A 12,200-nucleotide genomic window follows, 5' to 3' on the forward strand; every position below is an offset into this window, starting at 1 on the left:
TCAAGATATCCCTTGGTTTTATTTTAACTTAAACCCTTGTGAATACTTCACAAAAATACATATACAGAAGCAAATAAAACTATACAAACTATATATGCAGCAGATAGAACAAGTAGTCAGAAGTTCAAAGATGGATAGCTCTGTAAAAAAATCAATTTAGAAATGAGTACTTTCAACAAAAGCATTCCAGATATTTTGACACATAAATTGGTAATCTATAGAACGGATGAATGAGTAACATGCATTGATCAGTACAACAACCAATAATATTTACTGGATTCAAACTATTTACTGTTGTAAACATTTAATGAAAGCATCATGAGCTCTAAATAGTCTTTGACAATTCCAACAAAATAAGTGGTATGTTTAAAAAATAAAGCTGATGAGCAATAGGTCCATTCTATATATTTTTCTCTTAACAGTTCCAGCAAGAGAAATAGCACAGTATTTTAAAAAAAGTATACAGCAAAGATTGTTCCTATTATAGTGGCAGACTCTGGAAACTGTAAATACAAATAGTCATTGAACAGTCAAACGGTCGTATTCCTAATAAGGAGGAAATTACAGTAAGAACAGTGAGCAGTCCAGTTATGCTCAGTTGTCAAGAAAATCCTTTTTCTTGTCAGTTGATTTCATAGTTCTTTTTCCAAGACAGCAAAACTTTGGCAATCGGATGTATTGAAAATATATTTTTCAAGTTCAGTCAGCATTTTGTTATGTGAAAGGTGATCTGTACACCAAGGCTCAGAAGTTGGTAAAGATTGATTCCATATGTGGAAAAAGTGCAAATTTCCTGCACAGATAGCTTACAAAGCTGCTGGCACATTTACTCACCAGCAGAATCTTGGATTTTGTTTGCATAGCTCACGCATCACTGGAATGTGGAAAGGTGTGCTATTTTTTTGGCAAGAGCAAAGGAGACATTATACTGATGTGAATTACCGTGTTGGGCATGCTGAATCCAAGCAGAACACTTGGGCGAAATCTGCTACCTGACATCATTAGTTTTTGTATACTGGTTTTGTTTTTGTTGAAGCAGTTCTGTTATAGCCAGAAGCTTTTTCAGTACATGCTAAACAAGGAAAAATAGTATGAAAGTAATTAGTAAATAAATGAAAGTTCAGTCAGAAATTTCAGGGAACCTGGATTTTGGAAAAAGCCACATCAATTCAAAGGAACTCATAAAATAATACTAACCATTCTACTCAAAGCATACAATTGTGAACGTTTCTATTAATTATTCAGTCCTTGACTCAGTATATTTGGTCAAGATAAGATCTTTGTACACTAAATAGAATTTCATTTATTTGCCATTTTCCTATCTACTCAGGACAGAACATCTTGCCAGCAAGACAGACTGATCATTACAAATCATCGTAATATCCATAAGATCATGGAGGAGCAATCAGCTTGCAGCCCAGTGAACACTATCAAGTATCATGTAAGAAACAGGACTACACTGGGCCTAAAATTAATTAGGCTAACTTCTCCAAGAATTTTACTTTTATTTAAGGCATATCATAACAAACTCAGCCCCAGTGTAGCTGGAAGGCATTATATATATCACAGACACTAAGTAGGCCAGTGGCACATTCTCTGCCTAAGCTGCTAAAGTGACTGAAATCTTTGTGAGCCAGAGGAGGTTATCTAAACTTGAGGATTTTAGAATCCTCAAATCCACAAACACAATGCTTTAATTTTAATCTCTTCTACAAGGCTCCTACCAAATGGTTGGCCAGTGCAGTGACAGTCCTCAGGAAGAGCTTATTAGAAATAACAGTTTTCAAGGCCACACTCCAGAATCTCTGAACCTGGAACTTGGTCGTGCACGGTGTATGGGAGATAAGCCATATCACTACTGACTTTATAATTCACTTGACATTTTCACATCACTGAAGTGTGTAACACCACTGTTTTTCAGTCTAGTTCACACTGTGCCATGTCAAACATACAGAATTTTAGTCTGGGTCCATTACTGCTCTGCCAAGATCTTTGCGGAGGAAGATTCCAATTCTTAAAAATATAACTGATAAGACAAACCATAAGAGACTCTTAAGCTTACAAAACAAAGTGAGGGTTGGTGCAGGGGTGGGCCGGGAGAGAGCGTAGACATTGTGAGTGTGTGAAATGTGCAAGCCTGATGATTCACAGACCTGTACCCCTGGGGCAAATAATATATTTTATGTTAAAAAGCTGACCATAATTCAGCTTGTTACCTTTCAGAGTCTTATGCTGACATTCTGCTTAAGTGCTAAACCAATATCACTGATAATGAAGGCTGGCAAAAACCTACCTGCTGGGCACCACGTTCATTGCTGAGCGTTCGCAGTTCATCTGAATGAGCCACACAGATCTCATGCAGTGCCGCTAAATCACGAGACAGGTCAGTTCTAGAGTGCTCTGTAGTGTCCGGAAGTTCAGGTACATTCTTTAAGAGAATGATAAAACTGCATTTAGCAATACAAATTTTTATAGTCACTTCTGAAAAGATCCTAACTGCTTATAGTAAACTGAATTCTTAACATCATGTTCTCTTAAATTTAAAAGTCTAAGATGCTATGTAACATCAGTGGTACTTTTTTTTTTTTTTTTTTTTTTTAAGATTTTATTTATTTATTTGACAGAGAGAGACCACAAGTAGGCAGAGAGGCAGGCAGAGAGAGAGAGGAGGAAGCAGGCTCCCTGCTGAGCACAGAGCCCGATGTGGGACTCGATCCCAGGACCCCGAGATCATGACCCAAGCCGAAGGCAGCGGCTTAACCCACTGAGCCACCCAGGCGCCCCACATCAGTGGTACTTCTGATAAAGGTCCTATGACCTCAATATTCACATCAAACGCAGGGTCCAATTTGCTTTACAAAACATGGCAGAATATCATACAGTATTACTGTTAATCTAAATAAGTGGGCTTCCTACATTCTTAAGAGTTTTGGGGTTTTTTTGATCTGGCACATACACCAAAAAACAACCATAAACACTGCAACTGCTAATCTGGATTAAATGCAAGCTAGACTTTCAATTCCTCCATTGACAACAGTTTCATTATTTAACTGTTATAGTTTGCCCAAATTTATCAGTATACATAAGTTTAGAGTTACACTATAGAAGTGTGAGGAGAACCTGTCAGGCTGATAATTATCTGTGGACTATGCCTAAAAACTTCGTACTTTATTAGCACTAAAGACCAGTATTATTTTGAGCCATAGAATAAAATTCAACATGGGCTCAGATGGCTGTTCTGAAAAAATCTACTGCTCTTCCTAACGGTGATAACTCAATTGCTGTACCTTCCTAAAAACTACATTGTGTTCTGTAGCATGAACTGAAATATAGTTCATTCTTGTTAATTAACATTCAGTTATCCATTCATAAAGTGAATGAAGGATTACAGAGTTAAAAGACTATATAGTATTTGCCTTCAGAGAGCTTGCAGCCTCTCTAGAAGACCGAGATGTTTAAAAAGCTGACCACAGATATGAAAGATAGGCAGATACTTAGGAAGCAGAGGAAAAGGTATTTGACTCAGATTTAGTGCTCATCAAAAAGCCCTTCTGAAAGTGAGTCTTGAAAGAAGAATCTGATTTATACAGGTAGTAAAGGAATACAAGAACATGGAGAAGGCAAGAAGCGTAGAAGAATACTGGGAATTCTAAGCAGTTTAAGACTACATTGTGAGGCATAACTAGGAAAGTGGTAAAAGAGCTGGACTATAGACAGCTGTGATTATGGAAAATAAATGAGAATCCTAACCATGAATCTGAAGAATCTAAAAACCTAGAGATACAGCGTAAGTTAAAGCTCGGTAGCTTTAGATACTGGACAGTTTTTAGTCTTTAAACAATACTACAGTAAGAACTTTTCAATCGCTGACCCAACTGTGTTTTTTGGTAATGAGTATTTTTATCTCCTAAACTTCCCTGAGTTCATATATAAAAAACATAGACATTTAGCATTTGCCCTGTTACTTCTCAATTTTATGCTAATTATGGACCTATGTTACAAATAACTTCTTCCACCCTGGTTTTACCCTCAGGTAGCAAAGCAGGGGCCCTCAGGAACTGCTGGTTAGTTTCATTGAACACTGGCGGGGTGTTTTTAAAACTGGATCTGAATACATTATGGCAAAACATGGGCACTTCAGTCTCCAACCCTAGCATTGCCTAATGCCAAACATACTAAACTGATAACCTTTTGTTTTTATATATGAACTGAATTACGAACATATTTTATTTTTTAATCCATTATCTGTAAATCTGTAACAAGAAAATTCAACTTTACAGGGTCTTAGGAAATTTATTTATTTATTTATTTATTTGCCATTTCTATTAATCTTATAATCACAATTTATAAAGGTCCAAATAAGATATCAGTAGTCCCACTGAATGAAGTAGCATTCTAAATCCATGTATTTTATTCCTAGTAAAGCCCCCAAGAACACTCTCCAGTCCATTATTTAACCTGGTCAGATCTGGGTTATCTTGTTTCAAGTTCCATACACTAGCAGCTCAGTATAAGCAGCAACAGGGTATCACAATAAGGAGATGGAACAGCTAAAAGGATAGTGAAACACAAAACAGAAACTAAAAAATAGCACAAGAAGTACAAAACCATAACAGTGAGTTCTTGGTAGTAAACCATTTAGTTTAAGAATAAATGTTTATAATGATTTAAAAAAAGAAAAAAGCCTCTTTTTGTGTTAAGTGGAGCCCAGTGCAGGGCCTGAACTCAATAGCCTGAGATCAAGAGTAGGAGGCTTAAGCAACTGTCAGCCAGATGCCTGTTTTTGTTTTTTATTTTTAAGTTCTGGATAAAAATCTAAGCTGTTGATTAAATAAGTTAACAATTCTCAATATTAAGAGACCTAAGTATTAAATTTAGGTCTCGAGAAAGTATTTGAAAAATTATATACATACCCCAAGTTCATCCAGAAACATGATCATGCGATGTTTGTTACTTTTGATAAATGGATTGACACCTTCCATATAGGGCTCCTAAAAATAATAAAAACAAACACTAATCTATAACTACCACATATGTAGCAAGGATTCCTATAAATCTAATTATGTCCATCAACAGCAATAAATGTTCACAAGAATTAGTCATATAAATTTTCCTTCTAATGAAAACAAACAGCTATACTGAAGAACTGGAATATTCTCATGAAAGAGTAAGAAATTCTGCATGGAGATAAAAAAAAGAGCACCAACCCCAAGTGGTTGAAAATCCATGAATAACTTGCCCCCCCCCAAAAAAATGTGGCTTATAACATACACAGTTGACTGATACATATTTTGTATGTTACATATATTCATGTATTATTACAATAGAGTACATAATACACATATATTTATATGCATATATATGCATATATAATATATATATGTATTACATATATTCATGTATTATTACAATAGAGTAAGCTAGAGAAAAGGAATTATTAAAACCATAAGAGAAAATATATTTACAGTACTGTAAAAACCATGAGTAAGTGGACCCGTGCAGTTTGAACCTGTGCATCAAGGGTCAGCTGTTACTCATTCAAAAATAATTACTGAGAAACTTATTTGCCACCTACCAAGATAAACATGGGTCCAGACCAGAGGTTAGACTCTAGCAGAGAATGTAAGTAATTAAAATACAGTGTGCTAAAGACTGCAATAGGAATACATCAACCTGCCTCACTATTCAGATAAATTCTAAAGCTAAGCCTTACTGTAAACTGCTCTTCATACTAAAATATTAGGCCTATTTAAAAATGTGGTATGTTGTGGGGCGCCTGGGTGGCTCAGTGGGTTAAAGCCTCTGCCTTCAGCTCAGGTCATGATCCCAGGGCCGTGGGACTGAGCCCTGCGCCTAGCTCTCTGATCAGCGGGGAGCCTGCTTCCTTCCTCTCTCTGCCTACTTGTGATATCTGTCAAATAAATAAATAAAATACTTTTAAAAAAAGAAATAAAAATTTTTTAAATGAAAATAAAAATAAAAATGTGGTATGTTGTAAAACAGAAAATGTTTAGTGTTAACACAAGCTCTTTTAAAGTCAATAAATAAAAGATGATAAAGACCTCATCAGTCTATCCCAAAGTAACAGACACGAAAAATCAAAGTAACATGCCTAGCAGTTTGGCAAAAATTAAACAGAGTAATATTCATTGAGTTTTGGCAAGGCTCTGGGAATCAAAAAGTCTGACTTAGGAGTTTACTTCCAAAACTAGTTTAAGGAAATAAGTGGACATTTTTGAAAGGATATATGGATACTTGTTATAGCAGTATTTGTAATAGTGGTAGGTTGGCAGCCATCTAAATGTTGAGGAGAAGAGTACTTAACAGCTACATGATGACATAACAACACTTGTTAAGAACAGTAAAATAGTTACTTTTCCAGGCAAGAAGTTTGTTCAATATTGAAAAAATCAGGCAACACAGTATGATCACTACTAGAATATTAACAATCCTTATCATTAGGTAGTGGGATCACATATGGGTGTTTTAAGAACTTGTCCAAGTTATTTGCAGTAAATATTTACGGTGAAATAAATAATAAAATGGGCTTGAGTACATTTAAAAATATTAATTTTTATATTTAAGAGTAGGAGAGTTTGAGTATATTGGAAAAAGAAAGTATAGTTTTCTGTACTGGCTAAACAGTGGTTTTAAAAATTTCATTATTAAAATGTAAAATCTAGGGGCGCCTGGGTGGCTCAGTGGGTTAAGCCGCTGCCTTCGGCTCAGGTCATGATCTCAGGGTCCTGGGACCGAGTCCCGCATCGGGCTCTCTGCTCAGCAGGGAGCCTGCTTCCTCCTCTCTCTCTCTCTGCCTGCGTCTCTGCCTACTTGTGATCTCTGTCTGTCAAATAAATAAATAAAATCTTTAAAAAAAAAAAAAAATGTAAAATCTAAAAATATTTTTAAAAGACAGACATACCAACAAAAATATAACTATGAAACAGCCACTACTGATAACTTTATATTCTATGGTTTTATCATCTCAAGGTTTCCTTTGTAAATGACATTTTAAAGTATCAAAATGTTTTTACCTTAGCTCCAAATTCCACAAGATTTGCTAAATTCTGCACAGATTTAGCCACTAATATCAGTGTTCTTGCCGCAATAGGAGATGGGGAATCTGTAAGAGAGAATTGGGCACAGGTAATGATACCGACTCCAAAGGCATTTTCAGATAAAGCCGTATAAAGTTAGCACTTTAATATTTCTTTACTGCAAAAATACTGACATTCTTGGAAATGGTATGACCTGTGTAATTCAAGAAAACTTGAGTTAAAGGGGGGAAAGTTAAATACACTTATCAACACTTCTAGTTTGTGAAAAGGGTGCTGCTGCAAGACTCAGCAATTCTCAACTGGTTGATATTTCACAATGCTTTAAGCTTTATCACTAAAATGACTGTCACTCCACACACCTGCTTCGTGACAGTTCACAAAGCTAATTTCATCCCCTCAGGTTAGCAATTTGCAATCTGAGCAATTTCCTACTCCCAACCTCCAATGACTACAAAAATCACTTTGAAGCTCAATAACAAAGATAAAGTCTGGGATTTCTGCCCTTATATTGAGGGAAAATCAATTTAATAAACTTAGAATATTATAGAATAAACTATAATAAAAGACTGGTCAGGAAACATTTCCCTATAGAATATGCATAGTAGGGTGTAAATGAAAACCATATGCAATTATGCTATTACATAGAAGCCTTAAAAAAGAATTATTTAACATATATTTATTATAATTATTTAACATATAAGCCTTAAAAAAGAATTAAAAAAGAATTATTTAACAGTAAAACTGTGTAAGTATTTCTATCTGACTGCCTCATTTTAGACTGTACTCTGTGTATCTTAAGCTGCTGAACTGTAAATGAGTACGGCCTAGTGGTTCAGAGGCCAACATTGAGATAAACCAATCTCTCCAGAATTCTGAACCCTTAATTCTTAATAGAACCAAAGATCTAACCATTTTGGTAGCTTTAGAAGATAATGACAGAGATGTGGTAAATATAAATACAATAAAGTAAAACTTAAGATTTAGTCCAAAGTATTTTTAAATACAACTTTAAGCTTCTAATTATTAAAGGAAAAATGGTTCCAGTTCCTTCTGTTAATAATGGCTCATTATTGGGGCTCCTGGGTGGCTCAGTGGGTTAAGCCTCTGCCTTCGGCTCAGGTCATGATCTCAGGGTCCTGGGATCGAGCCCCGCGTCGGGCTCTCTGCTCAGCAGGGAGCCTGCTTCCTCCTCTCTCTCTCTCTGCCTGCCTTTCTGCCCACTTGTGATCTCTGTCTGTCCAATAAATAAATAAAATCTTTAAAAATAAATAAATAAATAATGGCTCATTATTGCATTTGTAGTCACAAATATCACTGTTCTCCTTTCTTTAAAAGATGCCTATGACACCTAAAAGTCCTTGCATGATGGATAGATATATGGGCATCAAGTAAAACTAAATCTGGTTTGTTGGGAGTTTAAACTGGCCAATTAACATTATCCAACTGGTAACAAACCTCTCCATCACTAAAGGGCCACAGTCAAGGTATTCACAGAGCACTACTGCAACTGTAGTTACCATTTTAATTTGGTCTTAAAATAACAACTTGCAGTCGTAGTGATAGGGTCTAGCATGGGCTAAAAGCACACAGAAACTCTTGCCAAGTGAAACAAACAGGTTGTACATTGGAAGAAGTCATCACAGTGAGAGTCTGAGACACAGGTAGGGATTGGGGAAGAGTGATACTTGTCTGTAATCATGCCATGTCAGGCTTCAGATACTAGATGGAAAGAAAAGAAGCAAAATAGAGAAGGTAAAAAAGTAGGGAAAAGGAAAGAAGAAAAGGGTGCTCTGTTTTATAACAAGTCTTAGAACTGGGTAATAAAAAAACACATGTAAAAGAAAAAATGAATAACCTTACCAAATATCAAATTTTACTCTAATTTTTTAATTCCAAAATTTTATCAAAAGCTGATTACCTGAGATGATATTAAACATCCGTGGATTCAGGATGGCAGGACAGATAAGTCGAAGAAAAACAAAACCACTGAATGGGAGGGAAATTTTTTTTTTTAGAAAACTACTATATAGGTTACATAAAAATAATAAACAAAAATATTAATACTTGTAGAACCATGAACTTTGAACTGATGTTAAGAAGCCCAAATTCTGCAATTTTCAGTTTATCTTGGGAAGATTTAAGTTGTATCTGTAACATTTATGGTCTTGGCAACTCTTTATTTATTCCAATATACTTACTTTGAGGAAGCAGTGGCATTATAACACTAAGAATTTCTGAAATACTTCAGGAGTATTAAACAACCTTTTTAGAGACACACAGGATTGTGTGGTCCTAAAGTTGCATTCTCTCATTTCTTTCTTTCCTTATTTAAATTGAGTAACGCAATAATATCTGTTATAAATCTAGTTGATTAAACTGATTTTGCTGATGAATCCTAAAAATAAGAATCCATCTTGCTGGAGAAAAGTGGCTTCTTGATAAATGAAAATGTACACAACTGAATGCTATAAAGCTATTATGGCAATAAAGAAAAAGACCCTCAGCATTTACTTTCTAACCTAATGACAGTTTACTACTTTTTGGACTCTTAGAAAATGATTGTAACTTCACAGATAGCATTTACTGCAATTATAATGCACAGTTATCAGCTCTTTAAATATCTCTTAAATGAATTTCTGAAGAATCTTGCATAAGTTTTGCTTGAAAACATTTTGCTACGTGTTTGAATCTGAACTATAACCTACCGGCATTTAATCATGAAAGAATTTCAGTGTGCAAATCTTCTTTCTGTTAATTTGTAGAAGTGATTTTAAATGTAAAAAGGATACTAGGTGCCTACACATATGTTTAAAAGCTCACTAGTAGGGACAGAAATCATCACTTTGGGCATAAATGCCCCCTAAAAACCATGTAGTGTCAGACAATTAACACAGCAGAAATTCCGGCTGTATTTGCTTAACAGTTAAACTCATTTGAAACAGAGTGTATGAGGCTTTAATTGACATCACACACAAAACTATGCTGAAACTTACACTGCTAATTCTAATTCCTCTCAATCACAACTAAGGCGAAGAAATACAGAATCTACAATTCTTTAATACTTATGTCTCATCATTACTAACCAAGAGAAATTTTATCTACAAAAAGAGTAGAAGCCTCTTTACCAAACTCAGGTTGTGGGCACAACTGACACACATTTTTCACAACTTACTGTATGATATTAGTGTCTTCAATGGTTGTTTTAATGGGATATAACATGACTGGTAGTGTGCATTCTACATAAAATATTATTAGCAGAATGCTATATTCTCTGATGCTTTTGCATTTAACTTCCAGTTGTCTTCAGTGGGGGGTGTACTTAATGAAGCCTACAGTAGTGTTAGAGATCTGACTGGATCTTAGAAGGCTGGCCTTTAGTTCTACCTTAACACAACCTTTCTATATAACCTTAAGTGAACAATTTCAACCTCTACAGCTCTGCTCCCTCATTGGAAAAATAAGTTAGAGTAGTGATAACGAAGTCCTCCTGTATACAGGTTACAGCATTCTGTGACTTGCCAAAGCAATTTCTCCTAACTACTGCACAACAAGCATACCGAAACACAGCTTCAGAACTGGAGGCTCTGGCTGAAGATTAGCCCGGAGTCCCAGACTGCTACTAACCCATCAGTCCATTATTCCTCTTCCTCCTTAGCGCCACAATCCTCCCTGCCGTCCCCACCTTCCCTCTTCTTTATCTGTATGTATATGCAAGTATGCATGTAGGTAATGCACTGTGTATATGATGTACTATATAAAGTTACAGATGTTACTGCTTATATAACTTTTTTAACCCCATTTTTTCAATGACATAAAAACTCCCATAGTTAACTGATTATACATGAGTGATCAGGTTTTTAGAAAATGCACAAGGTAGCTAAATACCTCTCAATAACTTTCAAAAATAATCCAGTACAGTTAAAGTTCAGTAGCCATCTGAACTCAGAAAATATTCAACAGGGTTCTGACATAAAAGAAAAAAGTCTTGAATTATATACTGTTATTCTTCAAATTTTCAGTTACCCGCTTAACTATCAGTGCACGCCATCCACAATGACTTAACAGATGGATTGATGAACCTTACCTAACAACTCTTGTTCTCATGGTGGTATTTGTAGGCCATTTGTGCTGGACAGACTTCTGTAAACAGCCATAAATATATCTCAGTGTCCTGCCAAAACAACACAGTCATCTCAATATATAAAGCAAGGGAAAAAGTGCTTATCTCATTGCATCCAAAAGCTTAATTTGCCAAATACATTTCTTAATGTGACTGGCCCTTACCCTCAAAACAGTACTCTGCTACAAGTAGTGCAGGACATATGTGGTAAAGGGATAAGGAAAACAAATAGTATTCATCATCAATTCATTTAGTCAATTCTTTACATTTACTTTGGAAGAAATCTTACCATTTTTACAATGCTTCTGTATTAATGAAAAGAAAGAAAAAAGTACTGGAATGACAATACAAAGGAAATACTAAGTTCAGATTCCTGGAGATGGATTTTAACTTATGATAACTTCTACCTGAGTGAGTTCACTTATACTAAAAGCTGTTAAGCAGGTACTGACTGGCTGTTGTACTTTAAGGTGCAGCCACTGTGGAAAAGCATATGGAGTTTCCTCAAGAAGTTAAAAATCGAACTGTCCTATGATCCAATTTGAGGGGTAAATAATCCAGTAATTATTTACCCCTCGAAATACAAAAACACAAATTCAAAGGGATATACACACCCCTATGTTTATAGCAGCATATTTACAATAACCAAAGGATAGAAGCAGCCCAACTGTCCAACAGTAGATGAAGGAATACAGAAAATGTGGTAAATATATACACACAATGGAATATTTTTCAGCCTCTTAACTACAGAGAACAAACTGATGGTTACCAAAAGGAGAGTGAGCGGAAGGATTGGGGAAATAGGCGATGGGGATGAGGGAGGGCACTTGTTGTAACAAGCACTGGGTGGTGTATGGAAGTGCTGAATCACTACATCGTACACCGGAAACTAATGTAACAGTCTATGTTAACTATACTCAAATTAAAACAAAAACACATAAAAAAAGACCAAGATATTTATGATCTCAAAAGTCTCTATTCATTACCCAAGTTACCGTATAAACCAGACATGTTAGTCTGTG

At 35.5% G+C, this 12,200-nt stretch overlaps 1 protein-coding gene across 2 annotated transcripts in view; it reads right to left on the reverse strand.

Annotated features, from left to right (window-relative positions):
* The window catches only part of RASA1 (RAS p21 protein activator 1), a 122,082-nt gene continuing 109,882 nt past the window's right edge, over positions 1-12,200 (reverse strand). For both annotated transcript variants that reach the window (XM_045074441.1, XM_004759119.3), the window contains exons 20-25: positions 11,143-11,229; positions 8,977-9,044; positions 7,035-7,123; positions 4,914-4,991; positions 2,294-2,428; positions 1-1,072 (exon numbers count right to left, since the gene is read on the reverse strand). In XM_045074441.1, the coding sequence (XP_044930376.1) occupies positions 989-1,072; positions 2,294-2,428; positions 4,914-4,991; positions 7,035-7,123; positions 8,977-9,044; positions 11,143-11,229 (541 nt within the window). In that variant the 3' untranslated portion in view covers positions 1-988. The remainder of the gene's footprint in view (positions 1,073-2,293; positions 2,429-4,913; positions 4,992-7,034; positions 7,124-8,976; positions 9,045-11,142; positions 11,230-12,200) is intronic.

Source organism: Mustela putorius, unplaced genomic scaffold (assembly GCF_011764305.1).
Source record: "Mustela putorius furo isolate JIRA1106 unplaced genomic scaffold, ASM1176430v1.1 tig00537350_pilon_pilon_pilon, whole genome shotgun sequence".
In the NCBI taxonomy this organism is placed as follows: Eukaryota; Metazoa; Chordata; class Mammalia; order Carnivora; family Mustelidae; genus Mustela; species Mustela putorius.